General features: G+C 38.1%; 1 protein-coding gene across 1 annotated transcript in view; it reads left to right on the top strand.

Annotated features, from left to right (window-relative positions):
- CFAP210 (cilia and flagella associated protein 210) overlaps window positions 1-19,596 on the top strand; it is a 36,745-nt gene that overhangs the window by 5,766 nt on the left and 11,383 nt on the right. The window contains exons 3-5 of the mRNA XM_079924595.1: window positions 4,015-4,188; window positions 4,286-4,479; window positions 15,537-15,693. Of these exons, the coding sequence (XP_079780721.1) occupies window positions 4,015-4,188; window positions 4,286-4,479; window positions 15,537-15,693 (525 nt within the window). The remainder of the gene's footprint in view (window positions 1-4,014; window positions 4,189-4,285; window positions 4,480-15,536; window positions 15,694-19,596) is intronic.

The following is a 19,596-nucleotide window of genomic DNA, read 5'->3' as shown; positions in this document are numbered from 1 at the left end:
ATATGCTTTCATTTCTTTGGGGTAAATATCTTGGTGTAGAATCATATGATAGCTGTACATTTAATTTTGTAACATTTAACTTCCAAGCTCTTTCCCAAAGTAGTCGTAATTTTACATTCCCTCCAGCGGTGTATGATAGTTCTAATTCATATTAGAACACATAGTTCTAATATGTGTTTCCTCCACATATTTGCTGAATTGCTATGTTCAGTCTTTTTAACTATAGACTTTCTAATAGGTGTGAAGTATCTCATTATAATTTTAATTTCTCTAATTACAGTGATGTTGAACATCTTTTCATGAACTCATTTTCTATCTGTATATCTTCTTTGGTGAAATGTCTGTTCAGATCTTTTGCTGGGTTTGTCTTCTTATTGAGTTTAGAGAATTTTAAAATATATTCTGAATACAAGTCCTTTATTAGATATTTGATTTGAAAATATTTTCTCCCAGTTCATGGCTTGGCTTTATATTCCATTACAGTGTCTTTCTAAGAGCAGAGTTTTTAATTTTAATGAAGTCCAGTTTATCGATTTTTCTTGTATGGATCATCCTTTTAGTGACTTACCTAAGAAATTTTTGCCTAACTCAAGATCACAAAGATTTTCTTCTGTGTTTAAGTTTAAAGTTTTAGGTCTTTTATATATATATATATACATATATATATATATATATATACACATATATATATATGTATATATATATATAAAAAATATATATATCGTCTATATTTAGAAGTGAGGTATGGATTGATGTTTTTTTTTTGCATATGAATATCCAATTGTTTCAGCACAGTTTGTTGAAAAGACTGTTCTTTCCCCCACTGAATTGCCTTTGCACATTTGTTGAAAATCTGGTTGTCCATATATGTGCAGGGGGAATTTCTGGACTCTGCTGTTCCATTGATCTATTCATCTATCTCTATTTCAATAACACACTGATCTGAGAATTGTAGCTTTAATAATAAGTCTTGAAATCAGATAGTATTAGTCCTCCCACTTTGTTCTTTTTCAAAGTTGTTCTGGCTATTCTGGGTCCTTTGCGCTTCTACATGAATTTTGGAATCAGCTTGTCAATTTCTACGAAAAAGCCAGCTGGGATTTTGTTTGGGATTGTGTTGAATTTCTAGATCAGTTTGGAGAGAATTTACATTTTGACAGTATTGAGTCTTCTGACCCATGAACACAGTGTTTTTCTTCCATTTGTATAGGTCTTATTTAATTTATGTCAGCAATATTTTATAGTTTTTAGGGTATAGGTCTTATTCATATTTATCCCTAAGTAATTACTATTTTTATGTATTATAAATGATTTTTTAACATTTCAATTTGTTATTCATTGTTAGCTATAGAAATACAGTTAACTTTTTCTACGTTGATCTTGTATCTTGCAACACTGTTAACCTCACTTATTAGTTCTAGTAGATTTTTTATAGATTCCATCAGATTTTCTCCATAGACAATCATGATGTCAGAAAGTAAAGACAGGGACTTCTCTGGCGGTTCAGTGGTTGAGACTCCGTGCTTCCACTGCAGGGGGCACGGGTTCCATCCCTGGTCAGGGAACTAAGATCTCTCATGCTGCAGAGCACAGCCAAAAAAAAAGTTAAAGACAGTTTTACAAATTTTACTTCCTTCTTTCCAATCTGGGTGCCTTTTAGTTCTTTCTTTTTTTTCTTTTTCTTTTTGACTTATTGTACAGGAATGGATGTTAGATTTTTAAAGTGCTTTTCTTTTGCTTATATCTATTGAGGTAATCATGAAGTTTTAATTTTTCATTTTGTTATATGGTGTATTTCATTCATTATTTTCAAATATTGAACCAAGCTTGCATTCCTGGGATAAACGTCTGCTGGTCATGACGTATTATCTTTTTGATGGATTCAGTTTGTTAAAATGTTAATTTTTGCGTCCATGTTCATGGGGGATATTGGTCTGTAGTTTTCTTGAAATGTCTTTGTCTGGTTTGGGTATCAGGGTAATGCTGGTTATTGTTGTGATGGAGGATTGCACAAAAACACAGGATTTGAAACTGAGGAACCAAGGAGCTTCTTGAGGAATCAAGGCAGCTTCTTTTCAGCTGCCTTTGATTTGTCTCTCTTCCTGTCTTTTTCTAGAACTACATATGTCTTTGCTGTGCCCTTCTTTGTGCTTCTGTAAGATTCTCTACCTAAGAGGTACAATAACCTGCAGTTTAGTTCCATGTACATGAGTGGGAAACTACTTCAAAGTGGGGAGGTGTCCTCTAACTCCTTTTACTGTCTCACCTGGAGGAAAATGCTGAGAAAAGGTGTTCTCATCTCCCACTACACTTTCCTATATCATTTGAGGAACTATAAGGCAGGATTTTCTCCTATTTTCTAGTAGAATTTTTAAAATTATGTGGAAGCATAATATCTGTTCAAAGAGTTCTCACCTTTTATTTTTTTCAACATTGCATATTTCCTTACTTTGTTGCAATGTACATTATTTGTCTTTGGGAGGGGACACAGAAAGCTTGTGTTACCTTGCTTTAGGAACAGTGTTCATAATTTATTAATTCTTTTTCTTCTAGAAGAGGGAAGAGTTATATCATGACTGATATATAAGTAATATATACAATATAATATATGACATTCTGAAAAAGGCAAAACCTATAGGGAAAGAAAACAGATCAGTAGTTGCCAGGGGGTGCAGGTAGTTGACTCTAACAGGGCATGAGGGAGTTTTTTGGGAGGATGGAACTGTTCTATAAGTGACTTTATGCATTTGTAAAACTGTACACTGAAAGCATATGTAATTTATACTCTAAAAAACTTGATTTTAGAAAAGCCCGTGGTCTATAAATAGATGGGGAGTGGAATATACCCCCTGTTTTTTTTTTTCTTCCAGAAGTACCACAGTATACCTAATACTTTACACCTCCATGGGTGTTAAAGAAGGAAAAGAAATGTAGTAAACGTAGTGGAAATATAATAATAAAAACTGTACTATAGGCACAGAGATTGGCAAAATGATACATCATCAGAGAGAGCCTAGAAGCAGTCCTGTGTTATATATGGGAATTTGACATATGCTAGAAATGTCATTGCAAATCAGAAGGGAAAAGATGGAAATTCAATAACAGATACTGAGATAATCGGCATATGGACAAGATGAAATTTTATCCCTATGGTACAGAATATACAAAAATGAATTTCAGCTGGATTTTAGACCTAAATGTGAAAAGTGAAACAGTAAAACTTTTAAAATAAATCATAGGATATCTTCAAGAATTCAGGGTAAGATTTTCTTAAGACGTAGGAAGTGTGACCCATAAAGGAGAAAAAGACTTCTTCTGACATGGGACATTGGCTACCTCCTCAGGCGTGTAGAAGAACATGTAAAATATGCCACTGTTGATTTTTTAAAGGAACACAAGTAGTAATATATATATATATATATATATATATATATATATATATATATATATATTTGTTACTTAAATATAGAAAGGAACTATGGAAGTAAATGCAAGAAACTAATAGTGGTTATCTTAGAGACTGCAGATGGAAGTTAGGATTGGAGGGAGAGTTCCACTACATACTTTTGTTTTATATATATATATATATATATATATATATATAAAATATGTGTGTGTGTGTGTGTGTGTGTGTGTGTGTGTGTGTATATATATATATATATATATATATTTTGGGTTTTTTGGCTACACCATGCGGCATGTGGGATCCTAGTTCCCTGACCAGGGATCGAACCCGTGCCTCCTGCATTGGAAGCATGGAGTCTTAACCACTGGACCGCCAGGGAAGTCCCCATATACTTTTTTAATATTATGAATTTTGAACCATGTAAATGTGTTAACTACCTAAAAAATTCAATTAAGTATTAGCTCATAAGTGTAACCTCATATTTGTTAGTGATATATGCAAATACAATAAAGACTCATAAGGAAAGCTCAAATTATCATATTATATGTTTAATTTTGTAAAGTTAAGTTGAAAAAAGAAAACAGACTACTGCTTTTGTCATTTTGTAGGGGATGAAAGAACAGAAACTTGAAGCCAAAAAGAAACGTGATAAAGAAATAGAGGCAGAAAGACAAATTCTTGATATGGAAGAAGCAATACACCAACAAGGAGAAAGGAAAAAGGCCATTGAATATGCAAAGCAATATCAATTTTACCAGACAGAAAGAGTGAAAAACTTTCATGTACTACTTGGGTTTTCTTGTATTTATATATATATATTTAACATATCTATATATAATTAGACTTTATTTTCTTAAAATATTGCAATTTTTTTTGTAGTCAGGACTTCTTCTTAGTAGAGTTTTGAAAGAACGTGATGCACAGATTGACTTCCAAAAGAGTAAAATAAAATCAGATAAAAAATGGGAGGAACAAGTGAAACTCAACGCTGAAAAAGCTTTTAAAGAAGAACAAGAAAAAGCAGAAAAACAACGCAGAGATAGAGTGGCTCTTAGCAAAGATCATTTAAAACAGTATGTATACATAAATTACCTTTTTTGTACTTTCCTCTTTTTCTCATAATGGATATAGCTTTTTTTTTTCCTGATTATAAAAGTAATATATGCTAATATACCTAGTAAGTAGAAAAAATAAAAAGAAAGAGGTTAAAATCACTATTACCACCTTACCCAGAGATAATATATTGGTTACCATTGTTAAAATAATGTTGCATAACAAACAACCACACAATCTAGTGGCATTCAGCAGTAAACATTTATTTCTCATGTATCTGTGGGTTGTTTGGGCCTGGCTGGGTAGCTTGTCTTCAAACTGTAGGACTGGCTGTGTTTCCTTGTTACTGTGAGAAAGGCTCTGATCCTGCTCCATGGGGGCCTCATTCTGAGGTCCAGAATGAAGGGACAGCAAGCACCTGGGGAAAACTTTTCTCATGATATTGACAGATGCAAGAGATTGAGCCCAAGCTTGCAAGCACATGGCAAAACTCAAAGTCAAAGGGCAAGGAAATACAGTTGGCCCACCGTGAGTCTAAAGCAAGTCACGTAACCATGCTGACATCAGTGGGACAGAGGAGTGGACTCCCATGGAAGTGGGAGTGAGAGAGTCATTTTGAACAATAACCTAATCCAACACAATAATTTGTTATTGTTTTGGTATGTAGCCATACAGACTTCTTTTTGGTGTTAGTGGTGGAGAGGGTCACATTCATTGAGGTATAATTTACATTTAAGAAACTTCACCTTTTAAAAAGCATATGGCTACAGCTGATTCACTTTGTTGCAACAGAAACTAACACAATATTGTAAAGCAATTATACTCCAATAAAGATATTAAAAAATAAAAATAAAAAGCATATTGGTGCATAACCACCCCCAAATCAAGATACAGAACACTTGATCGCCCCAGAAAGTTCTCTTGTACCCCTTTGCATGAAATTCTATCCCCTGCCCTCAGCCTGTGGCAGTCACTGATCCACTGATACAGACTTTTTTTTCTGAGCATGTGTACTCACATTTTATAAAATAAAATTGGATCCACAGTATTATTTTTTCAAATATTTTTTTCACTTACCAGTATGTAATGAATTCTTGCCATGTTGGTAAATAGAAATCAAACCTGATCTTTTTTTTAAAGTAGCTAGTAGTGTATATATGGGGGGGTGTACTTGTGTGTTATTTTACTTTTCTGAGTAATTGACACATGCAAATAGGAAAAGGCACAGAGGGAATTTACTGAAAAGTCTCTTCCTTGTCCATCAGCTACCATGTTTCTCCACTGTGAGACCAGTTTCTTCATACTGTAGTTTAAATGTATATACATTATATAAATGTATCCAAAAATTAAATTATACTCTGGTGGACAGTTTTACCATTTTTAAAGAAAAAATATTTTCATAATTAAACATTACATCATCAATTCGTGATCATTATAGAATTAAAAATATAATTAAACAAAATAAAATATAAATGAAAAATCACCAGAAACGCTGCGATCCAGATTAGGCACTGTTAACATTTGAGTGTACGTTCATCTCCTCTTCAAAATTTTTAAAAAATGTTACAAATAATAAATGAATATATGCTTATTGTTTAAAATTCAAGCAATACAGCAAAATTTGGAGTAAAATTTAGAAGCTCTTATTTCCACTCTATTCAATGTTTGTCTCTTTAAGTCCCATTTAACTCTTCAAAAATAGCTATTATTAAAAGTTTTTCTGGTTTTATTGGCCACGTTGGGTCTTTGTAGCACATGGGCTTTCTCTAGTTGTGGCACGTGGGGGCTACTCTTCGCTGCGGTGCGCGGGCTTCTCATTGCAATGGCTTCTCTTGTTGCAGAGCACGGGCCCTAGGCGCGCGGACTTCAGTAGCTGTGGCTTGCGGGCTCTAGAGCGCAGGCTCAGTAGTTGTGGCGCACGGGCTTAGTTGGTCCGCGGCATGTGGGATCTTCCCGGACTAGGGCTCGAACCCATGTCCCCTGCATTGGCAGGCGGATTCTTAACCACTGCGCCACCAGGGAAGTCCCTAAAAGTTTTATAGCTATCACTTCAGGATGTTTTATTGCAGTTACTGATACTTCTTATATTCAGGACATATTTAAGTGTGTATATATTTTTTAACGTGGATGTTATATATTGTTCTGTGACTTTATTTTTTCATTCAACAGTATACCTTGAACATTTTTTATGCCAGAAAATATGGATCTGTCACATCTTTTAAAATAATCATATTGTATACTAAACATGTACCATGATTTATTTAACTACATTATTACTGAGGGAAATTTGGATTCCACTCCCCCGCCCCATTTCTAACAATGCTGCAGTGAACATCCTTGAGCATATGTCTTTTGTGCAAAGATGTATTTATGTAGGATAGATTTCTTGAAATGGACTTGGATTTACATTTGGAGAGATACTGCCAAATTGCCCTTTGAGAAGGTTTTAAGTATGCGTTCATTAATGATGTCTGATACACTTTTCTTTATATTATAACCAATTCTGGATAGTAATTTTTTTGTGATTTAATGTGCAAAAACTGGTATCTTTTAATTTACATTTCTCTTAGTTTCTAGTAAGGCAGTGCATTTTCTCATGTGTAAATGTTCATTTGTTTTGGGTTTTGTTATCATGAATTGGTTACTCCTTTGTTCTTCTGTGTAAGTTGTTTCATACTGAAATGTATGTTTATCATTGATTAATTAAAACGTGATTAATAAGTGTTTTTTACATATGACATATCGCATATTTGTGTCACCTTTTCTGAATGGTTTTCAGTATTTAGAAAATATTTATTTTTATGTGCTCAAATCTGTCTTTTTTCATTACTATGAAAAAAAGGTTTTGGTTTTTGTATTTATATTTATTTGTCAAAATAACAAATGTCTAAGTGAGATAGACATGAATTCTCAGGATACATGTGTTGCCAAATTATGTATTCTTCATTTCTTTTAACCCTTAGTAAAAAGAGAAGGGAAATGTTGGATTTATTGTAAGTTTTTTCTTTGGTGGTGTAGCGACCCAAGGGTTAGTGCAAGTTAGGGATAGAGCTGTTGGCAGAGGGAGGCAAATATTTGACCAGTGATTCACCCTTGAGAAATCTCTCTTCTTATATTGGCTGTTGCAGCTCAGGTGTAATTACAGGTAGCAGCCTGATAGTCAGCAAGCTACCTGACCAGTGCTAAAACCTACAGGACATCCTCCCACTTACAGCCTTTGTGGGCTGTGTTTGGGCCCCAGGATCCCCTTTCATGTGGTCTTTGGCAATAGGGTGGAGGTTCAGGCAGGTTTAGGATTCGTTTTAGTTCTTTCTTTGGATTATCTTCAGTGTAGTCTAGGAGATTTTCCATTAGGCTCTGAGGTCAGCATAAATTCCTTTACTTACTCTTCACAGTGGGCTCTGTCTTTGCGAATGGTGGCCAAGTGTTACTTATTCTCATTGCATTCTCAACTGCCCTATTTTTCCCTAAAATTTCTTGAAAATTCAGGTATGTGGGTAAGACCTTGCTTTAGTTTCTAGTAGTGGTATAGAATTTTCCCCATACCATTGGTTGCACTGTGGGGAATTAGGAGGGGAATGATATGTGACATGTGAGCTTGGTTTGCCAGTTTGGTTCCAGAAGTCCTACATCTTAAATTTATTAAGAAACATTCATAGAAAGTAGAGTAGTGGTTGTTAGCAGCTGGAAGAGGGCACAATGGTGAGTAATACAGGGTCTCTTTTTGGGATGATGAAAAGATTCTCAAATTTAGTGGTGATGGTTGAAAATATCTATAAATGTTCTAAAAACAACTGAATTGTACACTTTAAGGGGTGCATTTTATGGTGTGAAAATTATATCTCAATAAAGCTGCCATTAAAATCTAAAAAAAAAACAGAAAAAAGAAACATTCCAGGACTTCCCTGATGGTCCAACGGTTAAGACTCTGAGCTTCCACTGTAGGGGGCACGGGTTTGACCCCTGGTCAGGGAACTAAGATCCTGAATGCCACGTGCTGTGGCCAAAAAGTAAAAAAACAAACCAAACAAACAAGAAATTCAATTACAAAATTATCACCATGTTGTATTCTGTTGAATGTTGATGCATGTGTCAGTTATATACAACTCAGAATGCATGTTACTTTAAAATATTGTTAGGAATGGTGATGAGCCAATAAAAAGCCTCTTTAAGACAAAAGTAAAATTGGAATCATAACACTGGTATTAACCTGAGTGGAAACAGAGGACTATATGGTAGAAAATGGAGGAGAAGAAGAGGATTTTTTCCCCCTTTTCTTGAATAATAAGAGTTTATTCCAGAGCAAAATTTCAAGAGAGGCTATTTATTTATTCATTCAATTGTCATTCATTGTTACATTTATTGAACAATGTTTGCCATCCACTATTCTAGTCACTGAGAATACAAAGATGAATACAATAGTCCTTTTTCCTTAAGAAGTTTACAATCTGGGGAGGAGGGTATAGGTATGGAACAAATAATTAGACTATGATAGTAAATATTTTGGGAAATATATATACAGAGTGTATGGAAGAATATAAAATGGACAACTGATTCAGTCTAGAGAAGGCTTTTCAGAAGAGATCAGCTCCTGTACTTAATTCTGAAGAATGAGTAGGAATAAGCCATGCAAAGAGTAAGGGATGTAAAAGTATTTTAAGCAGAGGAAATAAAATGGGTGAAGGTCCACAGGTGAGACAGAATATGGTGGATTTGAATAACTACAAGATGGCTGTAATATAGAGGACTAAGAGGGCAATGTTAAAGATGAGATCGGAGAGACAGGCAAGGGCCAGATCATGATGTGCCTTGTGCAAATTTGGGATGACTCTCCTCTTTGAGCAGAGACCAAATTTTAATTCTTTTAATCCCTAAGAAATGGGAATTGCAGGTTCCAAGAGGCAAGACTTTTGCATGCTCTACTAATTGTATTACCAAGTGCTACCCAGGTGTCATCTGGTGGTGATTTAAAATATATCCACACAGATTTGATATTCCTCCCTTCAGAGGACAGAGCCTAATTCCTTTCCCTCTTGAGTGTGGGCCATACATAGTAACTCATTTCCAAAGAATAAAATGAGGTAGAAGTAATGGTGTGTGACATCCTGAGATTAGGATATAAAAGGCATTGTGGCTTTCTCCTTGGCATCTCTCTTGGATTGCTCATTCTGGGGAAGCTAAGTGCCATGTTATAAGATACTCAAGAAGCTCTGTGGAGAGGTCCATGTGTCAAGGAGCTGAGGCCTCCTGCCAATGGATATGTGAAAATTGGTTTTCCAGACTCTGTCAAGCCTTCAGATGATTACAGCTCCAACATTGTGACTGTAATCTCTTGAGGACAACCCAGCTAGGCCACTCTCAGCTTCCTGAATCTCAGAAATGGTATGAGATAATAAATGTTTATTGTTTTAAGCCACTAAATTTAGGGGTAATTAGTTATTCAGCAATAGATGACTAAAACACCCTGTACAGCTGCAGGCCCTGTACCTGAAAGTGAGATTTTTCACACGCTTCTTAAACAATCTCTAGGCTGCAGGCCTGGAGCAGTATAAGAGTCTGCCTGTGACTCACAGTGGGCATGATGAGGATAGGGCAAATAAGGGACTCTAGTGACACCAAAATCCCCCCAAAGACGGATTTTGACCAATAGCCTTAAACATAATTATTGAAAAGACACTTAAGAGTATAGACAAGGAATAATTCTATTTCCTTCTGTTGATAGGTAAGCCTTTCTCTAGGAAGAGGCCCATAGACCTTGCTTAAGAACAACTCAGTTACTGTTACTCTCATCAGCTTCCCAAGAAAAGGAAAAATCATCATAGGACAGCTTGCATCACTTTCTCCTGGATAAAGGAAGAGGGCTTAAGTGATCTTATTTGTTCCTACTGATTAAAAGCCATCCTAAATCTTGTAACTTCCAAATTTGTCACTCTAGTCCAGACTCTCCCTTAAGTCCTAGTTTCACATATCTCACCACCTTTAAGACATCTCCATTTGGACATCTCTTACGTACCTCAGATTTAAAATGTCTAACACAGAATTATTGATTCTCCACACCCACAGTGGACTTCCTAGTGGCATCCTTACCAGTCAGTTGTTCAAACCAGAAACCTAGGAATCCATCTTTATTTTCCTTTATTTCCCAAATCAAATTTATCAGCAATTCATGTTGATTTTTTTCTCCAAAACAAATCTTGAATTTATTGCTGTCATCTTAGTCCAAGCCACCCTCATATCCCATGGATTATTGCCTCAACCTCTTAACTGGCCTCCTATTCTCTCTTCCTAATCCCTTCTCCTTTCATCATCCAGAGAGATTTTATTAAAATGAAAATTGATTTTATTATTCTCCTACCTAAAACATTTCAGTGACTTTCCATTCATTTAAGATAAAATGGAAACTCGACTATCTCTGGCAAGGCCTTGTGTCAAAGGGCCTCATCTACTTCCCAAACTCCTTTCCCACCACTCTTTCTCCTTGGTCATTATACCTCCATTACCCTGATCTTCCAGGCCTCAGGCTCCTGTCAGATCATTGCTTGCCACATGGCCTTTTCACATGCTTTTTCTCCTGTCGGGAATTTTACCTTCCCGTTCTTCATCTGTGGGCTTCTCATCAGCTCAAAGAGGTCTTCTTTGTCTTAGGGAACAGCTCTGTCCAAACAGCTTTCTCTGTTATGTAAAATAAATAACTCAATTGTTATTCTTTTTCTTGTCCTGTTATTTTCTTTTATATATATATATATATTTAAAATTTATTTATTTTCTTTATTATTTTGGCTGCATCAGGTCTTAGTTGTGGCTCACGGGATGTTTTGTTGTGGCGCATGGGCTCTTCGTTGCAGCACGGGGGTTTCTCCCTATTTGAGGCGTGCAGGTTTTCTCTCTAGCTGTGGTGCACGGGTTCCAGAGCAGGTGGGCTTTGTAGTTTGCGCCATGCGGGCTCTCTTGTTGAGGCGCGTGAGCTCAGTAGTTGTGGCACGTGGGCTTAGTTGCCCCATGGCATGTGGGACCTTAGTTCACCTACCAGGGATCGAACCCGCATCCCCTGTATTGGAAGGCGGATGATTCTTTACCACTGGACCATCAGGGAAGTCCCTTGTTCTGTTATTTTCTTTACAAGAATTACCTGGATTTGTAATTACATTATTTTTCTATTTACTTGCTTTTATTTGCTTGTTTTTGCCTGTCTTCCCACTGGAATGTAAGCTTCTTGAGGTCAGGAACCACGTTTGTCTGTTTCATGGTTGTAGTAGAAATTCAATAAATAGTTGTTAAATAAATGAATGAGAGGTCTCAAGATTACAGAAGAGTTAAGTGTGATTCTTAAGTCTCTAGAATAGGCAACAGAAAAGAAGTTGGTACTGTTCACCACGATAAGGACAAGAGACCAAAAGGGTCAGTTTAGAAGAGGAGGAGGATGAATTTGCTTTTAGACATAGTGAATGTATCTAGGAATAAAATAGTCAGGTGGTGATGCCTCTTGGGTTGTCTCTTCAAGAATCAAGCATGTCTGGGCTTCCCTGGTGGCGCAGTGGTTGAGAGTCCGCCTGCCGATGCAGGGGACACGGGTTCGTGCCCTGATCTGGGAAAATCCCACACGCCGCGGAGCGGCTGGGCTCGTGAGCCATGGCCGCTGAGCCTGCGCGTCCGGAGCCTGTGCTCCGCAACGGGAGAGGCCACGACACTGAGAGGCCCGCGTACCGCAAAAAAAAAAAAAAAAAAAGAATCAAGCATGTCTATTGTAATAGACACCTCATTTTTTTTTTTAATAAAATTATTTATTTATTTATATTTTTGGCTGCGTTGGGTCTTCGTTGCTGCTCACGGGCTTTCTCTAGTTGCGGTGAGCAGGGGCTACTCTTTGTTGCGGTGCACGGGCTTCTCATTGCAGTGGCTTCTCTTGCTGCGGAGTACGGGCTCCAGGTGTGCAGGCTCAGTAGTTGTGGCTCACAGGCTCTAGAGCGCAGGCTCAGTAGTTGTGGTGCACGGGCTTAGTTGCTCCATGGCATGTGGGATCTTCCCAGACCAGGGCTCGAACTCCTGTCCCCTGCGTTGGCAGGCAGATTCGCAATCACTTTGCCACCAGGGAAGCCCCAGAGACCTCATTTTTTTAGGGGGGGGCCCTCTCACTGTTGTGGCCTCTCCCGTTGCAGAGCACAGGCTCTGGACGCGCAGGCTCAGCGGCCATGGCTCACGGGCCCAGCCGCTCCACGGCATGTGGGATCTTCCCGGACCAGAGCACGAACCCATGTCCCCTACACCGGCAGGCAGACTCTCAACCACTGCGCCACCAGGGAGGCCCCAGAGACCTGATTTTTGATGTTGGGCTGCTGACTTCTTGTTAGGCCCCACCCTCCCTTCCCCTTTGGCCTTATAAGAAGGCCCCTGGGCTTGCCTCTTCCTTGGTTGCCAGTAGGAAATTTAAATCTCCTGTGCACAGGAGCTTTTCCCCAGTTTCACCCCTCAGTCACAATAAAGACCCAAACTCACTTCCTCTGCTTTGCCCAAGTCAATCCAGACCTACTTATGCCTACACAGCTCTGTTGGGTGTCCCTTGTGTGATAATACTTTCTCTCAAATTCTCTTGGTGTGTGGAGGGTCATCTGAGCCACATTTTGGGTAGGAGTCCCTTCCACTTTTATAGGAGTTCTATGTAACATCTGTATAAAGTCAAGTCAGATCTGGGCTAGATCAACACAGATTTGGGAGCTTCAGAATGTAAATCAGGGGTAGCAAAGAGGTTTCATAACAAATTCTGCTCGGGTGGTTTGGCAGAGGCTGCCAGTTCATTGGGCTGAGCAGGACCAAGATTTTTGCATTGATTTTTGTTTTGCATTGATTATTGGTGTCTGCTATGGTCATGGGTGTTGGAAGTAAAGATATAAATGTTGGGCTTCCCTGGTGGCGCAGTGGTTGGGAGTCCGCCTGCCAATGCAGGGGACGCGGCTTTGTGCCCCGGTCCGGAAGGATCCCACATGCCGCGGAGAGGCTGGACCCATGAGCCATGGCCGCTGAGCCTGCGCGTCCGGAGCCTGTGCTCCGCAATGGGAGAGGCCACAATAGTGAGAGGCCCGTGTACCGCCAGAAAAAAAAAAAGATATAAATGTTATGTATTTCTTCCCTGAACTAGAGGATCTCGGATTTCCTTCAAAATGTTGACTTTGCATTAAGCTAAACCTATGGCAGATAGTTGAGTAGTCTACCCAAACTAAGGTAAAAGTCTTTATTGACAGTCTTTAATAGTTATATAAATCCTTGTCAATATTATCTCTTCACTGACACTAGAGACATTTTTTCTTATTCACTCTCAGAATAGGTAAATTTTTTTTTGGCTGAAACAATGAATTGTCCAATACGTGTATAGGTATAATGTTAGTGATTTCCAGATTTGCTAAGGAATGTTAAAATTGCAAATGTTTTATATCTTGTTTTCTCTTAAAGTAGCAATTTTAAAACTTCAAAAACTTTCTCAAAATTAGATACATCTCTTTTTATAATGTCCTTTAAGTCTTGATGATTGACATGAATTTGCTTCTAAGAGATTGGTATACTATTAAATAGTTCTAACAAACTAAACAAATAAATAAAAATTTGAAAACCTAGTATTTTTAGGGAAATCATAAAGTTGATTTAGCTGTGGCCAACAGTGACTTTTTTCTTAGCTCCTCCTAAAGAGAGTGACTGTGACTCTAAGTGGCTGCTTACTCACCTGTTCTGAATTGGCTTTATAATACCAAAGTGAACTTACTGGCTCACTTAACTGTGAAGTCCTCTGTGGCACAGGGAAGGGAATTTTCCCCCTCCCTGAAACCAAGAAAAAAATGTTATGATTGGGTGCATATGAAAGAAAGGCTTACTCCTCAGTCTTTTTGTCTATTTAAGTGGGTTGTTTACCCACTCTGTACCCAGGAAGAAAAAGAACTGGAGACAACTGATAGAGAGCACCAGTGGAGCAGCCTGCACACGTGTTGATTGGCTGACCGGGATGCGTGGGCACATAGACAAAGATACCGGGGGGGGGGGGCTTGAGCTGTTTTGCCAGTATGCTGAGGATTGACTGCCAGATGTGGTCGCGGAGAGTCTGCAATAAGCTACTGATGGTGGTTGCTCCTGGTTGTGATGGTGGGGGGGTGGGGGGGTGTGGGTTGTAGAGGTAGAGCTGGGGCTAAATGCAGATCAGAGCTCTGCAGTGAGGACACTGCTCAGGGATCTCTGAAGAACTCACGCATAAGCCCTGTGAGACAACCAGCATTTAATGGCTAACCACTCAGAAGGCATCAGTAGTTAGTCAATGTTGGCTAGAGAAAGGATAACAACCAAAGTGGCCAGCTGGGTAAGGAAGTTGTTGCCCTTCTTCCATCAAACCCCAACTCCTGAGAGGCCAGATCCATAGCTTAGATAGCATCTTCTAGTGCTGAAATTGAAAAGCAGTAGGGATTAGGGACTTTTCTGTAAAATAATGTCACCATTTCAGCATAGTGTCTGTCATTCAGTTAACTGGTTCTTTCTAAAGGAAAGGAACATTTGAATCTACTGTAGGACTTAATTTTGGTGAGGAATGAAACAAATTTTGAAGAAAGGAAGATATTGGCCATCCTGGGTTAACCAAGATTGGATTTGTTTTTGTATTTTTTAAAAATTTTTTCTACAATTTATTTGTTTGAATCAGATTCCAACTAAGGTTCATACATTGCAATTGGTTCCTATGTCCTTTCTTTTAAAAAAATTATTTATTTATTTATTTATTTTGACTGTGCCAGGTCTTAGTTGTGGCATGCGGGATCTTTAGTTGCGGCATGCGGACCTCTTAGCTGCGGCACGCATGTGGGCTCTAGTTCCCAGAACCCAGGCCTCCTGCACTGGGAGCACAGAATCTTACCCATTGGACCACCAGGGAAGTCCCTGGATTTGGTTTTAATCACTGCTCTTTACCTATCTGTTCTTGTCCCAAAAGAAATCCACAAGTTCTCCTTTATAGTTTCAAATCATCCCAGGTAAGACTCTAATTCATTTCTTTAAAATATATTCTATTTTTCTGCATCGCTCTCAGTTATAATTATGTTTTTTTCTTCAGAATAAAGGAACATGAAGAGGAAGAAGAGAGAAGGAGAAAAGAGGAAGAAAAGGATGCTGAGGAAATAAAGCGACAGAATTCATTATATGAAATAGAAATGAAAAAAGAAAGAGGAAAGAAAAAAGAAGAGATCAATGAAAACAAGAGACTATTTTTTGTAAGTTGAAAATACTTCAAAAATGTATCTCTTCAAAAAATGTACAGAGTCCAATGCCAAATTTTAATGTTTTTTATAAATAATAGTGGTATAGAAAAGAAGTTTGCTATTAAGTTGGGTTTTTAAGTGTACTTTGGGGGGAGCTATATTTGCTGTTATTTCATTTGGATGTGCTCTCATTCATGAACAAGAATTAAGAGAATGAGACTTTTTAAAAATGAATTTTGTTATCCTAAATATGAGAGTTGTAATGAGCAATGAATGGGGTGATACGTGTTTGGTATCTCCTGCACTATTAATATATGCTGAATAAATGGTAATAATTATTTTATGGTAGTTGCAATTTATTTTGTAATTTTTTATATTCATTTCTTTAAAGTTATTTTTTATTCTTAAGTAACATATACACAGATTTAAAACATCAAACATCACCAAAATGCTTAAAAGAAGAGTAGCAGTCATTGCTTCACTCCTTCTGCTTCTTGGAAAATTATATTCTAAATAATCTATGTATTTTAGGGACTTCCCTGGTGGCGCAGTGGTTAAGAATCCGCCTGCCAATGCAGGGGACATGGGTTCGAGCCCTGGTCTGGGAAGATCCCACATGCCGCGGAGCAACTAAGCCCGTGTGCCACAACTGCTGAGCCTGTGCTCTAGAGTCCACGAGCCACACCTACTGAGTCCGTGTGCCACAACTACTGAAGCCGTGCACCTAGAGCCCATGCTCCCAAACAAGAGAAGCCACTGCAATGAGAAGCCCACGCACCACAATGAAGAATAGCCCCCGCTCACTGCAACTAGAGAAGGCCTGCGCACAGCAACGAAGACCCAGCACAGCCAAAAATAAATAAATAAATAAGGAAATAAATTTAAAAATAAATAAATAATCTATATATTTAAAAAAATATATTCAGTTTTAAAGATATGTATCTTGATTTATCAATTTTAAACATTTTCTGTCTCTCTGCCCTGGTAGTTGAGGATTTAGCTCTTTCCAAATACTGTCCCCTTCCCATCCACCTCTTCCCCCCAAATCATCATGGCATAATTTTAGTTTAATCATTATTATGATTTTATAAATATTGTTCTCTGAAGAGCTAAGAAATATACTATGATTATAATTTTTTGCTTCCATAAATGTTTTTCTGTGGTTAAAATAATTCTCATTGTTTGCATTTGCTTTAAAGCTCTATACCTCAATTTTTTCCATATGTTCAGTACGTTCTGCCAAATGGTTAATGATATTAGTTTTCAAATGTTCACCTAAGTAATGTTAAATTATTTATGGTTTTCTTGGAGCTCCCCCATACAGAGTCCTCCGTCCTTCTCTTCCTTCTAGACTGTTTGCTCTCTAGGCCTGCTGCTCAGCTGTCATTCTGGAGCTTCCCTGTGCCACTTTCCTGGGTCTCAGCTCCTATTTCCTGAATCTTATGCCTTCCTCTTTCTTGATTTATTCCTTCATCTTTCTGAAATACATCTTTTTTTTCTAATATTTATTTATTTGGTTGCACCAGGTCTTAGTTGAGGCAGGTGGGCTCCTCAGTTGCGGCTCCAGGGCTCCTTAGCTGCAGCACGTGGGCTCCTTTGTTGTGGCAGGTGGGCTCCTTAGTTGTGGCAGGCAAACTGTTAGTTGTGGCATGCATGTGGGATCTAGTTTCCTGACCAGGGATCAAACCTGGGCCCCCTGCATTGAGAGCATGGAGTCTTATCCCCTGCATGACCAGGGAAGTCCCCTGAAATACATCTTTGAGTAGCTTCTGAAGAAAGGGTATAGAGGAGGTAAAAATTTTGAATTCTTATCTGGAAAGGTTATCATCTAAAGTAACAGTTGCTTTGGGCTTCCCTGGTGGCACAGTGGTTAAGAATCCACCTGCCAATGCAGGGGACATGGGTTTGAGCCCTGGTCTGGGAAGATCCCACATGCCGTGGAGCAACTAAGCCTGTGTCCTGCAACTACTGAGCCTGCGCTCTAGAGCCCATGAGCCACAACTACTGAGCCCGCAAGCCACAACTACTGAACCCAAGAGCCACAACTACTGAGCCTTTGTGCCACAAATACTGAAGCCCACACACCTAGAGCCTGTGCTCTGCAACAAGAGAAGCCACCGCAATGAGAAGCCCATGCACCACAACAAAGAGTAGCCCCTGCTCGCTGCAACTAGAGGAAAGCCTGTGTGCAGCAACAAACACCCAATGCAGCCAAAAATAACTAACTAAATAAATTTATAAAAAAAAATAAAGTAATGCTTTCTTTATAGTTTGGGTGTAGAATTCTGGGTTCAGAATTCAGAGTTTTGTATTTATGTTTTCATAATATTCTAGCTTTCAGTATTGCTATGGAAAAGTATTATGCCATTTATGGTATTCATTCTATGTATGTGATCTGGTGTGTTTTGTTTTTACTTCCCTTGTCTCTCTTTCTCTGAAAGCTCTGAGGGTCTTTATCTCTGCAACTGTAAGATTTAACAGGGACGTACCTCGTTTAGGTCTTTTTCATTTTGCTGAGCACTCAGTTGATGCCTCAACCCATAAATGCATCAGGTTTTCTTATTTTATTTCTTGTATAATTTTGTCCCTTTCTATTTTGTTTCTACCATTCTAGAACCCCTCTGATTTATATTGGACTTTCTGAAGTGATGCTCTAATTAAAAAAATATTTTCTCATATTATTAGTTAGGGTAAGACTCAAAAGTTTATAACAGAAAACCCAAAATAAAGAATGTAAAAAATTACAAAATAAATTGCAACAGTACCTTTATCTGAAGTGCAGAGGTGGTCATGCCAAGGCTGATATGGTACCTCCAGAATCAAGGGGGAATGAGACAGCTTCTCTTTTTTTGCTTTGCTATTCTTGGAACATAGGTGGCTTCTGTCCTCAGGATTGCCTCATGGCCTTGAATAGCTGCTGGAGCTCCTGGCCACATTCCAGGCAGCAAGAAGGAGAAAGGATGAAGGACAAAAAAGGATTTCCTAACTATCTGTCTTCCTTTTAAGGAACTTTTTCAGAACTCCCACTTAACAATTTCCATTAAATCTCATTGGTTGTAATTTAGTGACACCTAGCTGAAAAGAAAGCTTGGAAATATAGTCTTCTAGATGAGCATATTGCCACTCTGAACAAAATCTGGGTCCTGCTACTAATGCAGAAGAGAAGAAAGACTCTTGGGTAGGCAATTAATTGTTCCTGCCATTTTTGGTTTTTGTTTGACTTTGAGAGTTATTCTCAACTTTGTCTTCTAAATCTTCTATGGAATTTTTAATTTTAACTATCAAAATTTTAATTTCTAAGAGTTTTACTTGTAATATTATTATTCCTTTTGCATAAAATCTTATTCGTTGTTCATGGATATAATATTTTTATCTTTCCAAGTCACTTTGGAATAGGACAGACCTTGTTTTGTATGCTAACACTGCTACTTACTAGCCAGGTGACCTTGAACTGAGGCTTTCAATTTTTAAAAATCAGGATTAACTTTGTGTTAACTCTGGGCTTTTCTTTTTTTTTTTTTTTTTTTTGCGGTATGTGGACCTCTCACTGTTGTGGCCTCTCCCGTTGCAGAGCACAGGCTCCGGACGCGCAGGCTCAGCGGCCATGGCTCACGGGCCCAGCCGCTCTGCGGCATGTGGGATCTTTCCAGACCGGGGCACGAACCCGTGTCCCCTGCATCAGCAGGCAGACTCTCAACCACTGCGCCACCAGGGAAGCCCATGGGCTTTTCTTATTATAAAAAATCTGTATGAACATTTACAATAAACTTAGAAAAAAACAGTAAAATAAAGTTTTTAAGAAATAATTCAAAACAATCACTTTTAAGAGTTTGATATTTTCATTACCTTTTCATGTCAACTAATATATCTCGTAACCAGATTACAGCTTTGAAAAGTAATATCCCATAAAATAAA

Source organism: Stenella coeruleoalba (assembly GCF_951394435.1).
Source record: "Stenella coeruleoalba genome assembly, chromosome: 6".
In the NCBI taxonomy this organism is placed as follows: domain Eukaryota; kingdom Metazoa; phylum Chordata; class Mammalia; order Artiodactyla; family Delphinidae; genus Stenella; species Stenella coeruleoalba.
Note: the sequence above shows the minus strand (reverse complement) of the source record. Positions and strands in the feature narration are given on the sequence as shown.